This window comes from Urocampus carinirostris, chromosome 13 (assembly GCF_059441175.1).
Source record: "Urocampus carinirostris isolate Australia breed hairy pipefish chromosome 13, RoL_Ucar_1.0, whole genome shotgun sequence".
Taxonomy (NCBI): Eukaryota; Metazoa; Chordata; class Actinopteri; order Syngnathiformes; family Syngnathidae; genus Urocampus; species Urocampus carinirostris.
The window spans coordinates 32,226,252-32,249,163 of NC_142361.1; the positions used below are offsets into that span (position 1 = coordinate 32,226,252).

General features: G+C 36.1%; 1 protein-coding gene across 1 annotated transcript; it reads right to left on the reverse strand.

Annotated features, from left to right (window-relative positions):
* Positions 1-340: 340 nt before the first annotated feature.
* Positions 341-21,705, reverse strand: vax1 (ventral anterior homeobox 1). Its single transcript, XM_088351831.1, has 3 exons — positions 20,744-21,705; positions 16,828-17,015; positions 341-5,289 (listed from the first exon to the last, which is right to left on the reverse strand). Exons 1-3 carry the CDS (start codon positions 20,955-20,957, stop codon positions 4,759-4,761), a joined length of 933 nt encoding a protein of 310 aa, XP_088207957.1. The 5' UTR covers positions 20,958-21,705; the 3' UTR covers positions 341-4,758.
* Positions 21,706-22,912: the final 1,207 nt, after the last annotated feature.

The window sequence follows — 22,912 nt, forward strand, 5'->3', positions numbered from 1 at the left end:
AGAGATCCGCAGGTTTGAGAGCATTCTGCATTCGGGCCCCGGTGCTGTGGAATGCTCTTCCCCCTGAGATTCGATCTGCAACCTCAGTTGAAATGTTTAAATCTAAGCTTAAAACACACTTCTATTCTATAGCATATGAATAACCTATATTTTATGTTGACAATATCTGTGTATTACTTGCCCTTATGTAGGTTTTAGATCAGGGGATGGTGTCATAATAGTTTGCAATAGTCTTTGATCTGTGCAGCCCTTTGAGACTCTTTTTTGTTAAGGGCTATACAAATAAACATGACTTGACTTGACTTGAAAACGCTGAAAGACCGAGAAAACAAATCCCAAATCTGTATCATATCAAACCATCATATATTGAATATACAACAGCCATGGAATTGATCAATTAACTTGATTCGTAAGAAGACGAGTAAAAAAAAAAAACAAGAAAGAGAAAGCTGTCTCCAAAGAGTTTACATGATATACAGTATATCCACATTTGGAATGCACATTTGACAAATCTCACAACACAGCACCAAATAGCTTTTAGCTGATTATACTCCTTCCTTTCAATACATTCGCTCATCGTCGATATACTAGAAATACTACTCATGTCATAATTACAAAAATTCAATAATTTACAATCAAATAACTTTTAAACATCTCTCTTGTGCACTACTCTCATGGTACAATCATTCATCCTGCCTTAATAGCCGTTGATTTCACAAAGGAGCTGGAGGGATGTCTTCCAGGCTGATAAACCTTTTCCCCGTTTTGGTGATCATCACAGCAAGCAGCACATTACTGGCAACAAAAACCCGACGCTTTCTTCAAAGACTATTCAGCAAAACGCACAATGGCAGAGAAATCACAGACGCGGAAAAAGATCAAAAGTAAAGGTTAGGTACTGCAACTTGAGGACAAAAACGCCACGGACGTGTTGAAGAAAGAGTTCCAGTCTTGCGTCAACCATTGAGGAGACAATGAGCGTTTCCGTTGAGTAAAAACCGCATTTGCAATGATTTTGTCGAAGTTCTGACACACAAATACAAACGACGGCTACAACCAAGGCAGGTAACTTTGTGATTAGCTTCGTCTGACATTTTGCTACACAAAATGGCTTCTTTCTCTACAGCTACTCACATGTAGTGTCGTTTGACCCATCCAATACAATTACACGCTGAAGAAATGTCTTTGTACTAGCCCCTTTTGTCGCACGGGACCTTACGCACTCCATTGGTATTTTTTTTCCACCTTTTTAAATGAATAGTTCAAGTTGATTACTGTTGAGTGTTCTGAATAGAAAACATTAAAATAATTCCTTTAGGAAGTTTCTTTCCATCAATCGTTTTTCTTAGGTTACTTCTGTGTTATTAGAAGATGAGTGTGTTGCAGAGGTAAGATCGAAAAAACATCCCGACCCGAACTAAGACCACAGGTATTAAAGCCCAACCCAACCCGAGCCCTACGGATTAATTTGATTTGCAGGACTGAGCCCGAAGCATACCCGAAATTTCACATTTTTTTTGTAAGAATAGGTGACTTATTATACCAAATTAAAGTCTGTCTTTTGTTAAAAAAATCTTAGTTAAACAAGGCTGTATAAACATTTACATTTCTTATATTTTTTTGTCTGCAGAAGTTACATTACCCGACAATTTTTCATCATTGATGGATTTTGTTAAGAGTTGACAGAAAATGTTAAGGCTGTCCATCATTGAAAACTAAGCCATAAAGCAGTATGTTCTTAGGAATCTAGTGCAGCACTCTAAGAGAGAGATAGGCAGAGGGACAAAGTAGAACAATGACAAGTGGATCATAGGGAGACAGAAAGGAGTTCTTTGAATTGACATTGCAAGAGGTTAGTACGGTACGTTTTGTGTTGAGGAGACTCCTGTTTTTTATTTGGGGACTACGGTTTCTCAAGGCCAAAACTACTCACAGCCTCTAAACACAAGACCACACTATGATGTTTGCGGATGTTACATTAGCCAACAGTTTTCCGTCATCCCTCCATATTATCTGCACCGCTTATCCTCAGTAGGGTTGCGGGGGTGCTGGAGCCCATCCCAGTTATCTTCGGGCAGTGGGCAGGGGACACCCTGAACTGGTTGCCAGCCAGTCGTAGGGCACACAGGGGGGGACAATTCACTCGCTCATCCACACTTAGGGATAAGTCGTACTGGCCAATTAACCTCACATGAATGTTTTAGGAATATAGGAGGAAACCGGAGTGCCCGGAGGAAACCCAAGCAAGCACGGGGAGAACATTCAAACTCCACACAGAATATTCGATCTCCTGACCTCAGAACTGCCCAGTTTTCCATCATCGAAAGATTTTTTTTTAGCTGTTGACGGGAAAATTCGAAGACATTTTGACGGATTGAAAATTGGTCCGTAAGCCACAGCAGTATGTTCTTGAGAACCTAGCGTAGCACTTTAAGAGAGAGGCAGCGAGACAAAGAAGAACAATAAGGGGTTGATAATGGACAGAAACAGAAAGGAGTTCTTGAGTTGACAGTGTTTAGTACTGTATGTGTTGTGATGAGTTGTGTTCTGAAATCCTATGCTACCCATTTAGACGTCCTATCAATGCCCAGTTCCTTTAAAAGTGGGGATTACTTACGATTTTCATTTTTATACAGTCTTAATTGACTCTTTCACTGCTTCAAAATACTGTTTCCTGACGTAGCTTTTAAGCCTGGCGTGTTTTTCTGTGGTAGCTTTCTAGCATGGTGTTTGTTGACTATAGTAATCACGCAGGTTTCTTTAATATCATCAGTAAATTTCTGTTTTCAATGATTCTGAGTTTCAGTGTTGCTGGTTTTACTTGATTACCCGGAAAGCAAAATTTCTACTGCCAGGTCAGTTTACGAGAGGGGGGTCTCAACACGGGTAGGACGTCTCGATAGAACAGTGATTTCTATTTTTTTGCGGACCACGGTTTCTCGTGGCGAAAACTACTCACGGCCTTGAGAAGTTAGCGTAGCAACAATGTCTAAGCGTGGCAACATCACAGTGAGTTGTGACAAGATACTGATTCAATCACTGTGTTTCTTGCACATCATGGCCCACGCTACTAGCTTTGACAATGACAGGGCATTATGCACCGATCCAGATATTTACGTACAAGTTTCGACACTTTTCTCTATCTATGCAACATGATGTCATGATTACTGATGTGACTCAGCTGTGCCCTCTCATTTGTGCCACCCGCCGCGGGTTCTGATTGGCTCCCTGTCACTATTTGAACTCAGTCCTGTCAATCCCCTGTCGTTAGTCCGTCTGCGAACCTCAGTGTATACAGTACTAGGCAAGCCTTTTTTTTACCCTGACTCCCACCAGTCCCGTTTTTGATCCTGTCTGTCTCCGGCTACGACCCGTTTGATCTTGACCACGTCTGCTCTCCCTTCCCAACTTACGACTTGTTTTTGATCCCGACCACGTCTGCTCTCCCTTCCCGGCTTGTTTCTTTGATAATTCAGTAATTGTAAAGTAGGCTTAAAGGTATTTACTCAAGGTGTGTATTTTTAATCAGTTTGATGTCCTTTTGGCGTTTCTTAGTCTTCCTGTCTTTGTTTAAAGGTGTTGGGGGGTGGTCTTTTGTCTTCTGTCTTTTGTCTTTGTCTCAACATACCAGTACTTTTCCATGTCTTGTGATCTCAATAAAACACAGAAGCAGACGGGGGGATGACTGAGATTGATATTAAGATTTGAGCGAGAAAGTATGGAAAGATCTCATCTCCCCGGTTGCAACTGGCTAAAAAACTTAAGTCTTTGCCTAGTGCATTTTCTTCCACGGTTAGCCAATATTTATTTTTAGCTCTCCCACACTTCAGTGGTCGATTTAGACCCAACAGTATCAGCTAGTGCATATTGCAGCATGGACATATTTCGTGGCTACAGATTCATTTCACGGCATATGAGACCATGGGATCATGGGACGCCCGTTCCAGCCTATGTTCCAGCATGAATGCCAAAAAATCTGAATATTGCCAAGAAGTAATTCAAACAAGTCATACCTGAACTTAAACACAAGACATCCCAGGGTTTGTTGGTGAAATTAGAAAGTGAACACTTGGTTTGGGTTCTAAATGTGTTCTTAATGTATACAAAAACAGAGCATATCTTGTCTGCTATGTGAAAGAGAAAGTTTTATTTTTGTTTATTAAACTATACTACGTGGTTAAAATCTGAGTATTTTTTTGTGGAACTACAAGCAACTAAAATACCTGACCTTAGTTTTCTCATATTCTTTTTCAAAGTTACATTGTTCATTCAGCCCAAACAAAACTGAGTAATTTTATTTATATTATGTTATTTTTTTTTCTTTTACGAGCATGTTTGGTAATGGAGTAATCAAAGTTATTGAAAGTAACAAAATCACATAACTGCAATATTATTTTTCAACAGGTAACTGTCGGATCACATTGGTAGGTAACCCCTCCGATCCTGCACATTCTTTTAGCATATATAATAAAAACATATATGTATTTTTTAAAAAGTAAGCAAGAGAGAAGGTTGGCCTCACCCGAACGTAATGATTGACATTTCAGGCCAGACCTGGGCGGAAAATTCGGGTCAGGTTGGACTTGGGCCCGGACTTAAGATCTTACCTCTGATGTGATGGGTTTTTGACATGAAACTAGGCTACTAGACATTCACAAAACATGATAACACAGACAGGGACTAAAACAATCACAGGTTAAGCCAAACAAATAACCAAATAGTTCCACAGGAAACAAGTGTACGTACAGGTGAAAAATATCAGTCCAGAATCTTCTTGTCCATGGATTCTTTGCCGTTGGTCCTTGAGTAAGGCTCAAAAGCAGAAGAGCTCAGATAGCGGGCCGATAGTTCTTGCAGGTTACCGGCTAGCGAGCTAGCCATGGTGAGCGGGTTCGACGTCATACGCCCGGCCACACCGCCGAGCAAGGTGGGCATGGGGAAGGTGAATAGACCGTGAGCTGCCGCAGAGTTCTGGAGGCCGGGCATAGTTCCCGAAGTGGTGACGGCGGGTAGGGTCGGGCTGCTGCTGGCGGCTCCGCCATTGGCCCCGATGCTGCCGCTTGTGTTACCCATTCCGACGGTAGGGGGCCGCAGGGCCGAGCCCAAAGCGCTACTACCGCAGTGCGGTAAGATACCCGGCAGGCTCGAAGGTGTGAGCAACCGACCCTGTTCCAGCAGTCGGAGGACGCTGCAGGTCGCCGCTGTCTCGGAAACCACGGATCGCAGCTCAGAGTCTTTCCCTTGGTCCTTCTTCTGTTTTGTGCGGCGGTTTTGAAACCAAACTTTTACCTGTTAAAAGAAAAAGTATGTTTTCAAGTCAAGTCATGTTCATTTGTGACGGCCTTAATCACAAGGAGTCTCAAAGGGCTGCACAGACCACAGATTATTGCAGATTACAGACTATTATGACACCATCCCCTGATCTAAAACCAAAATGAGGGCAAGGAAAAACTCAAAACCTTAAGCATGATGAAAGTCAAGTCATGTTTATTTGTGATGCCCTTAATCACAAGGAGTCTCAAAGGGCTGCACAGACCACAGATTATTGCAAACCACAGACTATTATTACACCATCCCCTGATCTAAAACCAAAATGAGGGCAAGGAAAAACTCAAAACCTTAAGCATGATGAAAGTCAAGTCATGTTTATTTGTGATGCCCTTAATCACAAGGAGTCTCAAAAGGGCTGCACAGACCACAGATTATTGCAAACCATAGTCTATTATTACACCATCCCCTGATCTAAAACCAAAATGAGGGCAAGGAAAAACTCAAAACCTTAAGCATGATGAAAGTCAAGTCATGTTTATTTGTGATGCCCTTAATCACAAGGAGTCTCAAAGGGCTGCACAGACCACAGATTATTGCAAACCATAGACTATTATTACACCATCCCCTAATCTAAAACCAAAATGAGGGCAAGGAAAAACTCAAAACCTTAAGCATGATGAAAGTCAAGCCATGTTTATTTGTGATGCCCTTAATCACAAGGAGTCTCAAAGGGCTGCACAGACCACAGATTATTGCAAACCATAGACTATTATTACACCATCCCCTGATCTAAAACCAAAATGAGGGCAAGGAAAAAGTCAAAAACCTCATAATGAGGAAAATGAAGAAACCTTGAGAAGGGACCGCTCAAAGGTAATCCGCCTTCCAGGATGACCAGGCTGCAACAGATGTTGCAATAACAAATAATACACAGATATTGTCAACAGGAAGTACAGGTCATTCATAGGATATAGAATAGAAGTGTGTTTTAAGCCTAGATTTAAACAGTTCCACTGAGGTTGCAGATCGAATCTCAGGGGGCCGGGCATTCCACAGCACCTACGGCCGAATGGCTAACACCCGCGAACCAAACTAGCATCTTGTGCAATAGGCGAACATTGCTGTACTGTAATACCAGATATCTATTATATTTTGGATGCATCCTTCCAAAAGTGCTGATTATTTGAATCACCTTGATCAGATGAGGAAAACATGTTGAATACCTGAGTTGATGACCCCTAAAACATGAAGTCCTTCTCAGAGAAAGAAAACACAGGGACTTTGGTAGAGAGTTAACTAAGAGCCTTCAAATTTTTTAAACCAAAATGATGGTTGCAGAAAAAAAGCAAAGCTAGTTTTGCTCATTTTAAATGAATATATTCCTATCTAACTTAAAAGACAGTACATACAAGAAATGCAGGTACTTGCACACGCAACATGAGGAGCTACAGAGGCTGCAATGATTACTCAAGCTCTCCCACACCTTGTTCCTGCAATAAATATGTTTTGTGACCACTAGATGTCGCTGTATTGTGTATAATAACCAATATCGAGTGCTGCAAAGTAAAAGGAAAAATGCAAACTACGGACACTCAAAGTGTCAAACTGCACTGTTTTTAATCTACTTTTTATGCCCGGTCTTTCACAAGGTTTTAGGTACTGTAGCAGCAAGATGGTGGAAAATCATGTAAGTTCCCTTCATTTTAGAGTTATTGTATTTTGGCTCTTTATTCAAATCAATATTTTTTAATTTTTTATGGATGACATTTTCTTCCTACTCAGAGACGCTAAATAATACAAAACGTTCCTTCAACTCACACGCTAAAACTAAATGTTATTAATGGAAAATGTATCTTCCAGTAAGCATCATCATCATCATGTCCCTGTTTTAAAAGTTGAAAAGCAAAATTCTTTATTTGAATTCCATGATTATTTCTCCATTTTGGTTTCAAGTTACAAAAAGAAACGCATCTAAGGATTTTTTTTCAGGGTCTTGGTCAAGGACGCTTCAACAATTGTCATCCATTTCTTCATGAAATACTCTAACATTGTTGTTTTACTTTGAAAGATTCTTTAGGTGATCTATTGAAATGATTGCATTAATATAATATGAGGGAACAAAATTTCAGTGGAATGCAGAGATCCCCCAGTTTTTGCAGTATATGGGTACTAGTACCAGCTGCAAAAAATTAAAATCGAAGTTGTATCGCACCTTTTTTTATAAGAGAGAGAGAAAGAAAGAGAGAGAGAAAGAGAGGGGGAGAGAGAGAGAGAGAGAGAGAGAGAGAGAGAGAGAGAGAGAGAGAGAGAGAGAGAGAGAGAGAGAGAGAGAGAGAGGCTGCATGACGAAGGACACGGGATAACAACTCAGTGAGATGCAGGAGAACGCAGAGCAGGTGTCCATTCAGTATGAAAGATGCTTTTGTTAAGAATTGGCCAATAGGCATAAGAAATCTCAAGTAAATGGGTGCTGGCCAATCGGCTTGAATCTTGGCTCTCTGAAACATTTCTCTGTGCTGTGGAAGGACTTAGTTGGATTTCTTTATTCGATCTTTTAAAGAACATTGAATGAATGGGCTTGAATATTGGCTCCCCAAAACATTCCTTGTTGGTACAGGAAGCATCCATTGAATATTTTTTCTTAATCCAATCTATTTTTTTTCCTCTCGCGAACGAGTGAACTAGCAATAACTGAAGAACGAAGTGGTTAGGGATCTTTGATGGAAAGGCAATGTGTTGTGAGCTATAAATAAGTATACAGTTGAGTATTTTATGGAGCACTGTTTAGACTTAACTACTAACTAACCGGTGTGTTACTATCACTCAATTTAAGCATAATCCTCGCAGTTGATCGACCATTTCGATTAAATACCAAATAACCTTTCGTGTTTGGATGATCATGAAAGGTGTTTTCTCAAGCGTCGCTAATTACTACCTTCCTCAATGCGCCGGCGAACAATTTTGCCAGTGATCAGCAAATTCCTGGGCTCAGGTTTTACTCAAAGGAGTTGTATTTCAAGGTTGGTTTTATTTTGATAGTTTAATTCACGTTTATGTCAACATAGTTCAGGGTTTCAACTTAGAAAACATGCATTAAAAGCCCTTAAAAAAGGAACAGATCTCGCAATTAGCCTTGAGCTTTTAATTATATGATTGAGTATTTGTATACAATATTTTATTATCTGTGCGCACCAGCAGTCTATTTGCGAACATTATTTAATGCAAAATAGCTTCCAAATACTGTTTTTGGGGGTCATCTATGACATTTTTAGGCATTTATTGCCATTTTAATTGATTGATATATTATATTAATCAGTATAATACAAATATCTACCCTAACAAAAACATATAGTAAAATAAGAAAAATTTAAAGTCAAGTTAAGTCAAGTCATGTTTATTTGTATAGCCCTTAATCACAAAGAGTCTCAAAGGGCTGCACAGACCACAGATGATTGCAAACCACAGACTATTATGACACCATCCCCTGATCTAAAACCTACATGAGGGCAAATAATACACAGAAAGACCTAGCCACATCTAATATTCAATGCCCTTGCTGATGGAAAGAGATTTTCTCTCAAAATGCCTCCGTGCATAGCCCCATTCGTTCTTTTCTTTACACAGATCAGTCGTCCTGGTCCCTTTGCAGAAAAACAGCCCCATGCGTGATGTTTCCACCCCCATGCTTAACAGTGGGTATGGTGTTCTTCGGATGCAATTCAGTATTTTTTCTCCTCCAAACACGAGAACCTTATCAATTTCGGTTTAATCCGACCAAAACACATTTTTGATATGAATGTTGTAAATCATTGTATGAAAACAAGATTAGACTTGGAACTTCTAGGTAAAACATAGATATAGAGAAATATAGAGAAAAGAGGTAAAAGACTGAGTGGATCCTTGTTAAGACCGCTTTTAAATCCAGAAATCTAGCTTGTTTATGCCGATAAACTGAATTCTATTATGGAGTTTGCTTGCCGTACTTCTACATACGAGTAAACTCTCTTGTGCTTGTCTGCTATTTCTCAAAATATACAGAGTTCCTCTGCCCCAAATAATATCCAAAATAATTTGAGTCCAAAAGGTTCCATCCTCCCGGTCTAGTGGATAGGATCCGTCGCTATCCAGGTTCGATTCCCATTGCATTTCATGTGATGCAATTGTTGAGAACCATCCACGTACCGGGCGGTGATTCAGGGTCTGGGTTCATCCCTGTTGCCACCTTTGTTATGCAATTTGGCTTATCCACTGATGGATAAGACTTTTCTGATTTTGTGGCCATTCCCGCTAAATCTAAAGTCATGTTTAAACTGTCTCGGAAATCACGTTTTTTTATTTCAAATAATATTGTTCTTGATTTACTTTATTTCAGATTATGTATATTTTTGTGATGACCTTCACTGTGTAATACATACAGAAAGAGATCAATAAAAATATTGGATTAATATTAAAAATTAACTTTTTGGCACAATGATTACTTTAATTATCTCAGCAGACATATTGCATTATATATATATTTTTTTAAAAAACAAACAAAGAGAAAAATATAGCAAAATCATGTTTTATCGTATTTTTATCAAGGTGTCTAGCTCCACAAATCAAAGATATAGAAAAACATCTGCAAAAAATAGAAAAGACAAACAAATTTCTTTTCATCTTAAAAGATTTTCAAAAGATTTTCTAGAATACGATGCATATTTTTATCAAAATGTATGCTATTGCAAATGACAAGAATCAGAAAATGGTTGATTGTAAGTTTCTTCGAATTGTAATCGATATTAATTATAACAAGTATAATAACGTAATAAGATCCGTGATGAATTGTAAAAAAAAAAATCATGTTTTTTTACAAAACCTGAGTGTGTGATGCCTCACCGATACCTTTTATCCAATAATCCTGGAGAACAAAATAATTTATTTTACTTTATTGACACAAGGTCTATATTTAGATTATTTATGTATTTATTTTAATTGCTTGAACATATTTTTAAGCTATTTTCACATTATTTAGGTGCATTTGTTTTTCGGCATACACATCATTAACAAATTCATGTCCTGTACATTAGATGTTTTTTAAAAACACCTTAAGTTACTTAAACCTTCCTGTGTGGAGTTTGCATGTTCTCCCCGTGCCTGCGTGGGTTTCCTCCGGGTACTCCGGTTTCCTCCCACTTTCCCAAAACATGCATGTCAGGTTAATTGGCCGGTCCAAATTGTCCCTAGGTGTGAATAAACGTGTGAATGGTTGTCTGTCTCTGTGTCCCCTGCCCACTGCCCGAAGATAGCTGGGATGGGCTCCGGCGCCCCCGCGACCCTACTGAGGATAAGCAGTGCAGAAAATGGATGGATTGACTTTCAGTTACAATTAGATCTCTTAAAAGTGCTGGACTAATACATTTCGATTTGGTTTGAAGGTTAGAGAAATAAAACCACACATAAAACAATTCAAAAGACTTCCAGAATTCCTTCATCTGGAGCTAATGTTAAATTTTCATAATGATATCTTCCCATAAATCCAACGAATATGTCCATCAATAAAATCGCCTTATTTTGGAATTTTATTGCTGCTAAATGTTATTGCACTATACTTTCATTGCGCTATACACTTACAATTTTGGCCAGTCTCCTAGCACTACATTGAAAATATTTATGCATATTCATTCTGACATTTTTTTTAAACCTATTCTTCTCTTTTAAGCATTTATTGAGTTTTTTTATGCTGGAGTGCAATGTCTAATCTTGTTATAAACAATGTTCACAATGTTGTTATCAATGACAATAAAGGCAATTCTAATTCTGAGCAATGAGCAGATCAAGTTTACCCATTTGATGTAAACAATACTCTCTTTTTTAATCAAAGATTAGACATATTCCCACAAAATGATTTTATACTATATAATATTAAGTCTTTACTACATGTTTTTCCATGTCTAATGTAAACAGTGTTCACTATGTTGGTATCAATGTCCATCCATCCATCCATCCATTATCTGCTTTCATAAAAATGCATGTTTTTTCTATTTGTAAAAATTTTTATGCAAAAGTTTTTTATGTACCATCAGGAGCGCTACATAATACACACTGCCCCTTTAATGGGTTCAAATAGGGGTACGCAAAGGGGCTTCTTGGTCTGAGTGAGATTTAATTTTTTATTAAAAAAGGAATGTTCTTCATATCATGATCTTTTAAAATCCATCCATCCATTATCCTCAGTAGGGTCGCGGGGGTGCTGGAGCCCATCCCAGATATCTTCGAGCAGTGGGCAGGGGACACCCTGAACTGGTTGCCAGCCAGTCACAGGGCACACAGGGACAGACAACTCACTCACTCATTCACACCAAGGGAAAATTTAGACCGGCCAATTCACCTGACATGCATGTTTTTGGAATGTGGGAGGAAACCGGAGTGCCCGGAGGAAACCCACGCAAGCACGGGGAGAACATGCAAACTCCACACAGAAGGTTCGATCTCATGACCTCAGAACTGTGCCGCACACGCGCTAACCACTGCGCTGCCGTGCTGCCCATGAGCAGATAAATGTGACCAATTTGATGTAAACAATGCTCTCTTTTTAATAAAACATTAAATATATTACCACATTAATATTTCATATTAAATAATATCAAGTATTTAATACGTGTTTATCATGGAGTTCCATGTCTAATCTTCTTGTAAACAGTATTCACTATGTTTTCATCAATGTCAATAAAGACAATTCTAGTTACAAGCAACGAGCAGATCAATTTTAGCCATTTCATATAAACTATGCTCTCTTTTTAACTAAAAATCCGGCATATTACCACAAAAAAAATCCAGATTTCACAATCAAAATAGTATTTATTTTGAACATAAAATACCAATTCAATTTCATTGCCACCCCAGTGTAAAGTGTTTATAAAATACGTTTAAAACAGAATACAGTAATATCAAATCAAATATGTATATAAAGAAAGGAAAATTCTATGTACATAGATTCTGTGTTGTATAAATATTTTATTTTATATAGTATTAAGTGTTTATCCTTGAGTGCACGTTGTAAACGATCTTCACTAGGTCGTTATCAAAGACAATAAAGACAATTCAAATTCTTAGCAAATCTATTGGACGCATTTGATGTGAACAATGCTCTCTTTTTAACTATCAAAAAAATATATAAAATATCTGGAAAATTAGCAGAAAAATATTTTATTAGATATAATATTAAGTTTTTAGTACGTGGTGATCCTGGAGGGCCAGGAAACAATCTTCGACAATAAGACAACTCTCGTTCAAATTCTGAGAAAATCTATTTGATGTAAACATTACTCTCTTTTTAACAAAATTAGCAAAAAAATATGTTATATGATATAATATCAAGCCTTTAGTATGTGTTTATCCCGGAGTGCCATTTCTGTTGTTGACAATCTTCGTCACATCTTTATCAAAGACAATAAGAAAATTCTAGTTCAAATTCTGAGAAAATCTATTTGACCTATTTGATATAAACAATACTTTCTTTTTAACAAAATTAGCAAAAAAACATTTTATATGATATAATATTAAGCCTTAGTACGTGTTTATCCTGAAGGGCCATTTCTGATCTTGTTGTAAACAATCTTTGTTACGTCTTCATCAAAGACAATAAGAAAATTCTTGTTCAAATTCGACGTTTTTGATGTAAACAATGCTCCTTTTAACAAAGATACTTTAAATTAGCAAAATATATTTCATATCATACAGTAAAATATCAAGTCTTTTAACCCAGTTCATTGTGGAGTGTCTAACCTCGTTGTAAACAATGTTCACAACGCCGTTGTCAATGACATCAAAGTTGATTCTTTTTAAAATTCTGAACAAATCAATTTGATCCATTTCACGTAAACAATACTCTCTTATTCACAAAAGACCCGGCATATTAGCGCAAAAATATTTCATTATGTCGTCATCAATGACAATTCTAATTCAAGTAATGAGCAAATCGTTTTGACCTTTTTCGTAAAAACAATTCTCCCTTATAACAAAATATATTAGCACCGGAATATTTCAATCCGGTTTGAGGTCACGTATCAAGGAGAAGCCGAGAAAAAAAACTGATTATTGTAACGTGTGACTCAATGCTCTCCTAATCGCATCATTTGGTGGCTGCAAATTGTCACTGAGAAAGAGTCGAGGTCTTCAACATGATCACTCCCGTGAAAATATAGAATAAAACACATTTTTGACCTCGATTTTGTGTGAAAAAAATGGACCTCTGCGGAAAGTCGCAAGCTCATCGTTTATTTTGCGAATAAAATGACGCCGGTGACGCCGTTCGACGATTAAAACCCAGCTGATTTTGTCCAAACAAATGCAGAAAACGAGGATTCCTCTTCAAGTCTGGGTCTTGAAGTGTTCCACGTTGACCTGCTTTGAAATAGGGTGTCAAACTCAAGAGTGCATATGCAGTTCACCCGTTGCGCGTGCACTCTAGTTGACCCCTTTAGCACATATAAGAGACGACGTCCGCGCTATGGTTTTACCGCCGCAATCATAAACGCTGCCTTTAGTCATTCTCGATTATATTATAAGCTCACCGTAATCTTTATATATCGGGGATGCTTTAAATGTATACTACAGGCTCAGAGACGGTTTCTTCCCCTGGGCCATCACCATCCTAAACAAGCTCACCAAACTGTGAACATATATATATTGCTGTTAATGTTATTGCACTACTTTTCATTGCACAATGGTTACAATGCACTGTTTTCTTAGTGCACTATTATTATAACGTGGGCCAGGCTCTAAGCACTGCATTTCCTCACTGTAAATGTGGAACTGGAGTCGTCCAATTTCGTTGTCACAGCATATCCCATGTTGTAACATGGACAATAAAGGCATATTCTATTCTATTCTATTCTATTCTATTCTATTTACTCTGACGGTCTTATATTATATTTCTCTTTATTACATGTTTACCATGGAGTTCCAGAGTTTCTCCACGTTGATACCAATGACCCTCAAGACTATTCTATTCTATTGTATTTTATTCTATTGTATTCTAGCATGTATTACTACAACCCAGGTGTTTAATGGATCCGTGAACCGCAGATATTTCTATGAGAATTACGCATATTTGGTTATAAGAAAGGGTTTTTTTATACAAAAAATGAATTTTTATTTAAAAACAAACACAAAAAAACACATTACACAATGCTTTATTTTTATTGCACTGTTATTACAACTTAGACCAGTCTCTAAGCATTACCTTGTAAATATGTTGGCCTATTTATCCTGACATTCTTTGATCTTATTATTTCTCTTTATTATGTGTTTACCCTGGAATGCAATGTTTACTACATTGTTATCAAAAACAATAAAGACAATTTAATTGAATGCATGTTTTCTGCACAAATTGCAGCTTTATTGGGTTTGACTGTGAGGCCCACTGCTCTAATTAACATAATTCTCTCAATTGCATATTTACAACTATATATTACTCAAAAAAATTTTCACTAAAAACATTTCAATTAAAGCCGAAATCGAGATTAAGAAAATAAGCTCATGTTGAATTTTTAATACAGTGTTTATATACAAAGTTGAATTTCTAGCTTCCAAAACAATTCAAGCTAGGTCAAAGTCGTTTCGCTGATGCGATTTTATAGTTAAATGTAACATAGAGAGCAAATTAAATAACCTTGTGCCAAATATATAAAGAAGTCTTCATATTATAATATAAGAATGTGTTGACCTTGGGCTTCTTAGAGCAATGTAATTCATTTTAACAAGCTAATAATTGCTTTTAGATGTTACAATGCAAAACAATGAAAATAACATTGAATGTGCATTACATTATTACAAATTTAATTACACACAAACTGATTGTATTGTATTGAAGCAAGAAAATAGATTTGTTTTCATTCTGACATCCTCAAGCTTAATTATGTAAAAAAAATCGACACAATCAAGCCAGGTCAAAGTTATTTCGCTTGCTAATGCTATTAATCGTCTTTGTTCACATTGAAAACTGGAGCAAATAAAACAACTTTCTGCAATATATGTAAACAAATCTTAATATAATAACAATACTATCATGTGGACAAGGTAAACCTTATGTTTCTGCAGTCAGTGTAAATAATCGAAACAAAGAAAAGCTAATGTTTAAACGGTGCAAAATAATAGAAAAATCATAAATAGACATTACATTCTGATCAACATAATAAGAATGACGAAAAATGATTGGTTTTTCTTGTAGTTTTGAAAACAAATTTTTATGATGTCCAGTTTAAATTTTCAACCATTTCCATTAGTGGGGTTCTAAGGCCCACTATGATAAAGTAAGCATTGTTATTAATTATTAATACCTTTGCATTTATAATAAATAGGAAATTGTAACAGTATATATATATATATATATATATATATATATATATATATATATATATATATATATATATATATATATATATGTATATATATATATATATATATACAAACTTACTATCTTAACTGTTACTCACGAAGACAGGAAACAGGAAGGAGAACCCAATCGCGTAACATTACTCACAGTTTATTTGGGAGAATGTATAAAGAATTGATATATATATATATATATATATATATATATATATATATATATATATATATATATATATATATATATATATACCTCCCTTCCTCAGTTACTGAAGAGCATTTTGACTAACTTTCGTACCAAATAATGGTTTTCAAAACAAGGTGCAAGCAGAGTTCTTTGGTAAAATAGTCACAAAATACTGCAAACAATAAGGATATCGTCGTTTTTACCTTAGCCCGGACTGCACTGAGCAAGAGCGAGAAGGGAGTGCCTTCTCTGACCCAAATCAAGAACAAATGTCCCTTTCTCAAATTTATCCAAGGAAATTATTGTGCCGTTTAAAATAAAGATATTAGACTATTTTCTGCCCTTTTTCAAAAAGCGAAATTGACAAAAAACTGCTTTAAAATAGCCACATATAAAAATAAAAAAATAAAAAATAATAATAAAGTAATTAGTAAACACTGATGATACTTAAAATATGTGGTTAATAAAAATTAATATCATGGGCAGTCTACAATTTTACTATTTTACTTGAGTTTTTTGAAGGTAGTAACGTTTCAACTTACTAGATAATGCTTAGGGATTGTGAGCTCGAGGAATCTCTAGAAACTCTGTTCTTACCTATATTTTGGAAATGTCTGTGTATTTTCTGTACAGCCCTTTGAGACTTCTTGTGATTAAGGCCTATGTAAATAAACATGACTTGACTTATGTGTTTTAAAATAAAGCATTATAAACAATAAAATACAAAAAATTCACATAAATGTTCCAAAATATTTCCCATGATGTCCGGCAAAAATGCTAATTCTATGTTATAGTATTGTCATTGTAACTAGCAAGAACACTAACAAGATAAGATTCCACAGTTAAGATAGTAAGTATCAATAATAGTATGCAAAATTTGAAAATTAGAGAACTGAATTATCCGTTGTCATTATTGCACGTACGTTTATTCTGACACACCGATCACAACGAATTCATTTGCAGAAAGAAAAGAAAATTACATTGAAATGAGCACCCACCTGAGTTTCGGATAGATTGAGCTGGCGTGCCAGTTCAGTTCGTTCTCTTCCCACCACGTATTGACATCTCTGAAACTCCATCTCTAACCTGTAGAGTTGCTCTGCAGTGAAGGAGGTTCGGGTTCTTTTGGGCCGGTCCAAATCCAAACCCTTGGGCAGGATTATCTCTCGGATGGAGCCTTTTGCGTCTGCAACAATGACAACAAAGCCGCTTAGCGGGATTGAACCAAAGCGCGGCTTTTCAATCGTAAAATCTGCAAATGGGCATTCGTAATTGGTCGAACTGTTTGATTATTGATATTGTTACAACAATATACAATGATTATAGATCATATCAATCATTTCAGTTTTGTCATGAGTGTATTTTTTTACAATTGTATTTGTTTTATTGTTTATTTTGTTTTCATTTTATCTTATCCATTGTGTGTGTCTCTGTGTATTTTGTGTTCCTAGTTGTTAGGTTGGGAAAAAGAAGGGGATTTTTTTGAATATTTGTGGTATAAGAATATAAAATATTATTTGATAATCAAATATCTTCACAGTCAATAAGTATAACGATCCCAGCGTAATGAATGGCTAAATTATGTTGATTAAAAGAGAATGCAAATTTTGGAAAAGAGTGTGTTTAAATTAAATAAATGAATTTATTATGCGATTATCCTCCAAATTTAAAATTGATTTTCCCCAATATCCAACAGGAATACATTTTTTCCCCTTTCCCCTAACTTAATTTAATTACTCCACATTCAAAAAAATTAATAATCAATAAGTACAAAAATGTAAAAAAAGTGTGACATGGTGGTAGATAGAAAATATCATTTTGGAAAATACATTAAAATAAAATACATTAACTTGAGTTTGTGTAAATTAAACTTTCTTCCTTCTGCAAAATGAGTTATTTTTTTGAATACACTATAAAAATAGGTTATTTTTTTCCTGCCGAATTTAAATAACTCACTGGAAATGATTTCCTATTTAACCTCGTACGAACCGATAAGTACAAAAATCCTAGTGCAATGAATGGCTAGGCAGGAAATTATCTTGATCATCTGAAAATGCAAAAACTGTCCAAATGTGAGATTATTTTTCCCCAAAATGTACTAAAATATCTTCTGCTGAATTTTAATAACTTAATTGAAACGATTTCATATTAAAAACTATTAATAATCAATAAACACATAAATCCTAGTGTATTGAATTGCTAAGCAGCACATTATGTTCACAGTAGGGAAATAAATGAAGGTGCTTAATAATTATAATGGATTACATTTGGGAATATTAAAAGAACATGAGTGTTTAAATAAAACTAACTTCATTTAATCCCTCAATCATTCACAGAAGGACTGATTTTTCTCAATAAGTGACAATAAGAAATTATTTTTCTCTTTTTGAATTTCATTCCTTGGTTGTCCTCGGGTCAAAACAACCCGCCACGGTGTATTTAAAAACCCTGGGAGGAAAAAAACAATGACTATATTTTAACTTTAATTGTTATTACTTTACCTAGTCCGGAGGAAAAAATAAAACGTTTTTTTAGTCACACTTCCATGTAAAATTTTTCACTTCACAACTGCTATTTAAGGTCAACAAAAACAAAAATTATTCAAATTCAAAATCCCAAAGGTGAGAACCACCAGGAAAAGTATGTGTGTGTCTGTGTGTGGAGTCAAACTTTGGAACAATTTACAAGACCTAGATCAAACAATGTCCAACAATTTACGGGTTCAAATTTAAACACAAAAAAACATTACTGGCGGAATAGAGAGAGGAAGAAAATGGGGTATGAGTGATACGGGAGATTGGAAATACTGCGTTTAAAACTATGGTTAACTTTGTTGTTATTGTTGCTATTATTATACCATAACTGTTATTATTAATATTATTGTTATTGTTATTATCACTGGTGTCGCAGTGATGTTTGGTGACTAGTTGAGGGATGGGTACTACGATGATTAGTGTATAAAATATGTGACTATTGTTATTATTATAATAATTGATATCTGACCTATGTAATGTGTGTATCCTTGAGATTGTGTTGTATTTTGACACAAAAGAGGAGCTATCTATAGAATGTAATTAATAGGGAAGATGAAGGGGTAGGGAAAATAAGCGTCTGCTTCATACTACCCCTTTTATTTTGTTATTGAGTCATTGTTTTTGTCCTGTTTTAATTTTATTTTATAATGTTCGAAATAAAGTTTTCATTCATTCATTCATGTAAGCGATACGATCAAATTAAATGGTCTTTAAAATAAGAACATCATGAAGTTAAATAACTCCAAATGATTTAAGTCTTAGGTCGAGAAATAAAACCGACTGAAATCAAACCATAAAACAATCATCGTTGTTTTTATTAAGTAAAATGATTATTCAAAATAAATAATGTATGACGTTTATTTTTATGGTCTAAATATAAATTTTGTTTTAAAATATAATAGTGTTTAATGTATACAAATACTGTTTGTTTGCTAGACACAAACAAAAAAACAGCATCAATTAACAAAAGGAAACAATAAATTATTTGCCTACAAACAGCGGTACGATACAATAATACATTACTTAAATATATAATATATATCAATATGATGCAATAACAATATATAAAATTAACCTGAATTAGCAATGCTTTTAAATCTAGTTATTTTTTGCTACCAAAAAGTATTTTCAAAATACACATATAAAAATGTAATTTATAACACTGATAGTTACAACTAATTCTTACTTGATTAATATAATCACATTCATGTATATCGTCTAAACATGATTGTTTAGTGTGTACAATTATAAACCTTAATTAGCAAAATATTTATGACCTAACTACTCATTGTTTTTCTACCAAAGTATTTTTATTAAATACACACATCTAAATTCAATTGATGACATTATTAATTAGAAATAAAGCGTATATAACTAAAGTAATTACATTTATTTATCTTTATCTATTTTGTTTCATGTGTACAAATATAAACTTGGAGTAGTAAAAACATTTCACATATTTAGTACCTTTTTTCTATTGAATATATTTTAAATACACACATATAAATGTGATTTATAATATCAGTATTTGGAGACTTAATTACTCATTTTCCTGCCAAAAATAGAATAGAATAGAATAGAATAGAGTATACCTTTTTTATCATTGTTACAAAATGGGTTGAACATATTGTGACAACAAAATTGGACGAGGCAAAAAAATGAATGAAATGAATGAAATGGTGCTTAATTGTTCTTCTCTTAGAAGTATCAACTTATAAAATTGGACAAAAACCGACAAAATAGATTAAAAAAATATTTTAATTTGCAGTACTGTTGTATAAAATAATTTTAACAGTAGATTGTTTTTTTTTTGTTTTATTAATAACTGTGATTATTAGTAAATGAAAGTAGATTTAATATTATTACTACAAGACCTAATGAAACAACTTCTTTTTCAATAGTTTCCGATTCAGAAAAAGCAACAAAATAGATAAAAAAATATATTCTAATTTACAGTAATGTTATCTAAAATAATTTTGACAGTAGAAGTCTTGTTTTTTTGTTTTTGTTTTTATTAATAACTGTGATTTATTAGTAAATGAAAGTAGATTTAATATTATTACTATAAGACCTAATGAAACAACTTCCTTTTCAATAGTTTCCGATTCAGAAAAATCAACAAAATAGATAAAAAATATATTCTAATTTACAGTAATGTTATTCAAAATTATTTTGACAGTAAAAGTCTTGTTTTTTTGTTTTGTTTTTATTAATAACTGTGATTTATTAGTAAATGAAAGTAGATTTAATAGTATTACTGTAGGACCTAATGAAACAACTTCCTTTTCAATAGTTTCCGATTCGGGGAAAAAAATGAAAAGAATAAGAGTGAAGCTTTATAGTAGTAATACATGGCGGATCCCGGTGTAACAAGTTTTACCTCGCACGAGTATCCTCCGACAGTAGTCCGGGTCGGCGGCGTTTCCCCTGGTTTTCTCGCAGTTTTCCCCCGTCCCGGAGGTCGCATACGTACCCTGTTGCTCCTTGAGAAAGCTCTTGGACAAACTACCCTGTGAGCCCTTGGTGTCTTTGCCCTCCTTCAGACCATTCTTCAGCATCATTGCTTCCGTCTCTTGGTTGTACCTGACCTCCATGCTCCGTCTTTGGACCTGCTTTTTCTTCCCCTTCTCCCTTTGTCCCGTTTCCCAAAAGATTCAAGAGAACCCCGTGTAACAGATCATCAGAAGAGTTCCGATCGAGTTTCAGAACCTTCCGTCGAAGCGTCGCCGGCTATCTAATGCCGAAAGATGTCCGTCGCCAGAGCGAGGAAAACTCTATTATCGCTGACCAACTCCCTTGCCCAATGATCTTGGACGTCTCCGCCAAACTCAATGATAATTCAAAGCCCCCCTTTTCTTGTCACAAAGACACCAGGCTGATGGATGAGTAATCAGAGGCGACTACGAACGCCAGCAGTTTGGACTGATTGCGGTAATTTCGCTGCCTCCGCATTAGCGTAACCTCGTGAATACTCTAAATTGTTTGGGGAAATCGCCGAGGTCTTGACGCTCCCCCGTCCGTCGGTCGTCAGCCCAGGGAATCGAGAGAGACGATTGGTCTCGCTTCACCGACGAGTTTTCCCGAACTCTCGCCCCGACATCGTCCGTGGAAATCTCAACTTTTCGAAACTTCGGTCCGGTTTTCTTCGGCTCTGCTGCCGTTCAATGCCTCTGGCGATTGGGGTTTGAAAACTAGGCGAGATACAGGAAAAAGCTTTAGGTTAAAATCCATGTTACTTCAGACACTTTTCTCTCTTTTCCAGTCCTCCTGAAAGAAGATAACCCAACCCGAGAAAGCGACTTCTCACATTTGCAAGGAACAAAACTTGTCATTAGTGCTTAGGCTTCCTACACTCTCTCACAAATGCAAAGCCCTAGAACAGCCCCCCTACCCTTTTTCCACCGCTCGCCTTCCAGCCCACTAACCACCCACCCGAACACCAACCGGTCGCTATTTTAATTGTCGGTGCAACAATATCTCTGAACACAGCAGTGGTCAGTAATCCAATAAGACCATTGATTAGGCTACAAAGATTCAATTCAATCCGGCGGTCTGGTGCAAGGAACATTCTCTGGCCCTTCTTGTCACCTTAGCTGGCCAGAAGCCCCCTTCAGGCTGCCCCCCTCCCCGATTTCCATTCATGCCTTTATGGGAAACAGAGAGGGAAAGGAGTGAAAGATGGCAATTATCTAATTGGACTATTAACAGACAATTCTGTGAGTGTGCCTGCCCGCCAGCAGTCTCAGGGTGGCTTTAAGGGCTGCGTGTTGAACTAACTTTTTATTCACTGAATTTTTGGGGTGAGGGAGGGGTTTTTTTTTTTCTGCTCGGCTCTATTGTCGGAGGACGGGGTGGAAAAGGGGGCTAAAAGGCCGCTTCTTAAAGCCGCAGCCTGGGAAATAGACGGACGACGTCGCGGCTCGGCCTCTCGACGACGCACAATGAGCGAGGAAGGCTAAAGACTGGTGTTCGGCGACTGTGGCGTAAAAGGAAAAATCGCACGCTCTTGGCCCGGCTTGTGAACATATTCGAACGCTAATTAACCGCGTGGAACAAAAAGAAACTGGGATTACAAATATACACGAATTGAGTGAGTGCACTGAGTGATTAGAGACATGTCCTGTCGCGCTCCAGGGCTTCGTGCCCTTACAAACTGTCGGATTTTCCCTTACAAAATAATCTTACACCATATTTTTTTTTCAAACGTGTTTATTGACGGCGCCCTCTGTTGGCTGCGGCTGCATCAGCTCGCTACAACGGGTCAGGTGTATCGACATTTCGTTCTGTGTACATTGTTACAAAGAATGACAATACAAAGGAAATTATTATTATTATTATTATTATTATTTTATGTAATAAATGTATTTATGTGTCAAAAATTAAGTAGCTTGGACGTTCACTGTAGAAGGAAAAAATACATGCAAATATAATTAAGTAGAATTTTCTTATTCAAATTATAATTCATTTTCTTCATTAGATTATTGTTGGTAATATACTGATTGAAGGGATAACCACAAACCTGTCTTTTTTCATTTTCTCCTTTTATACT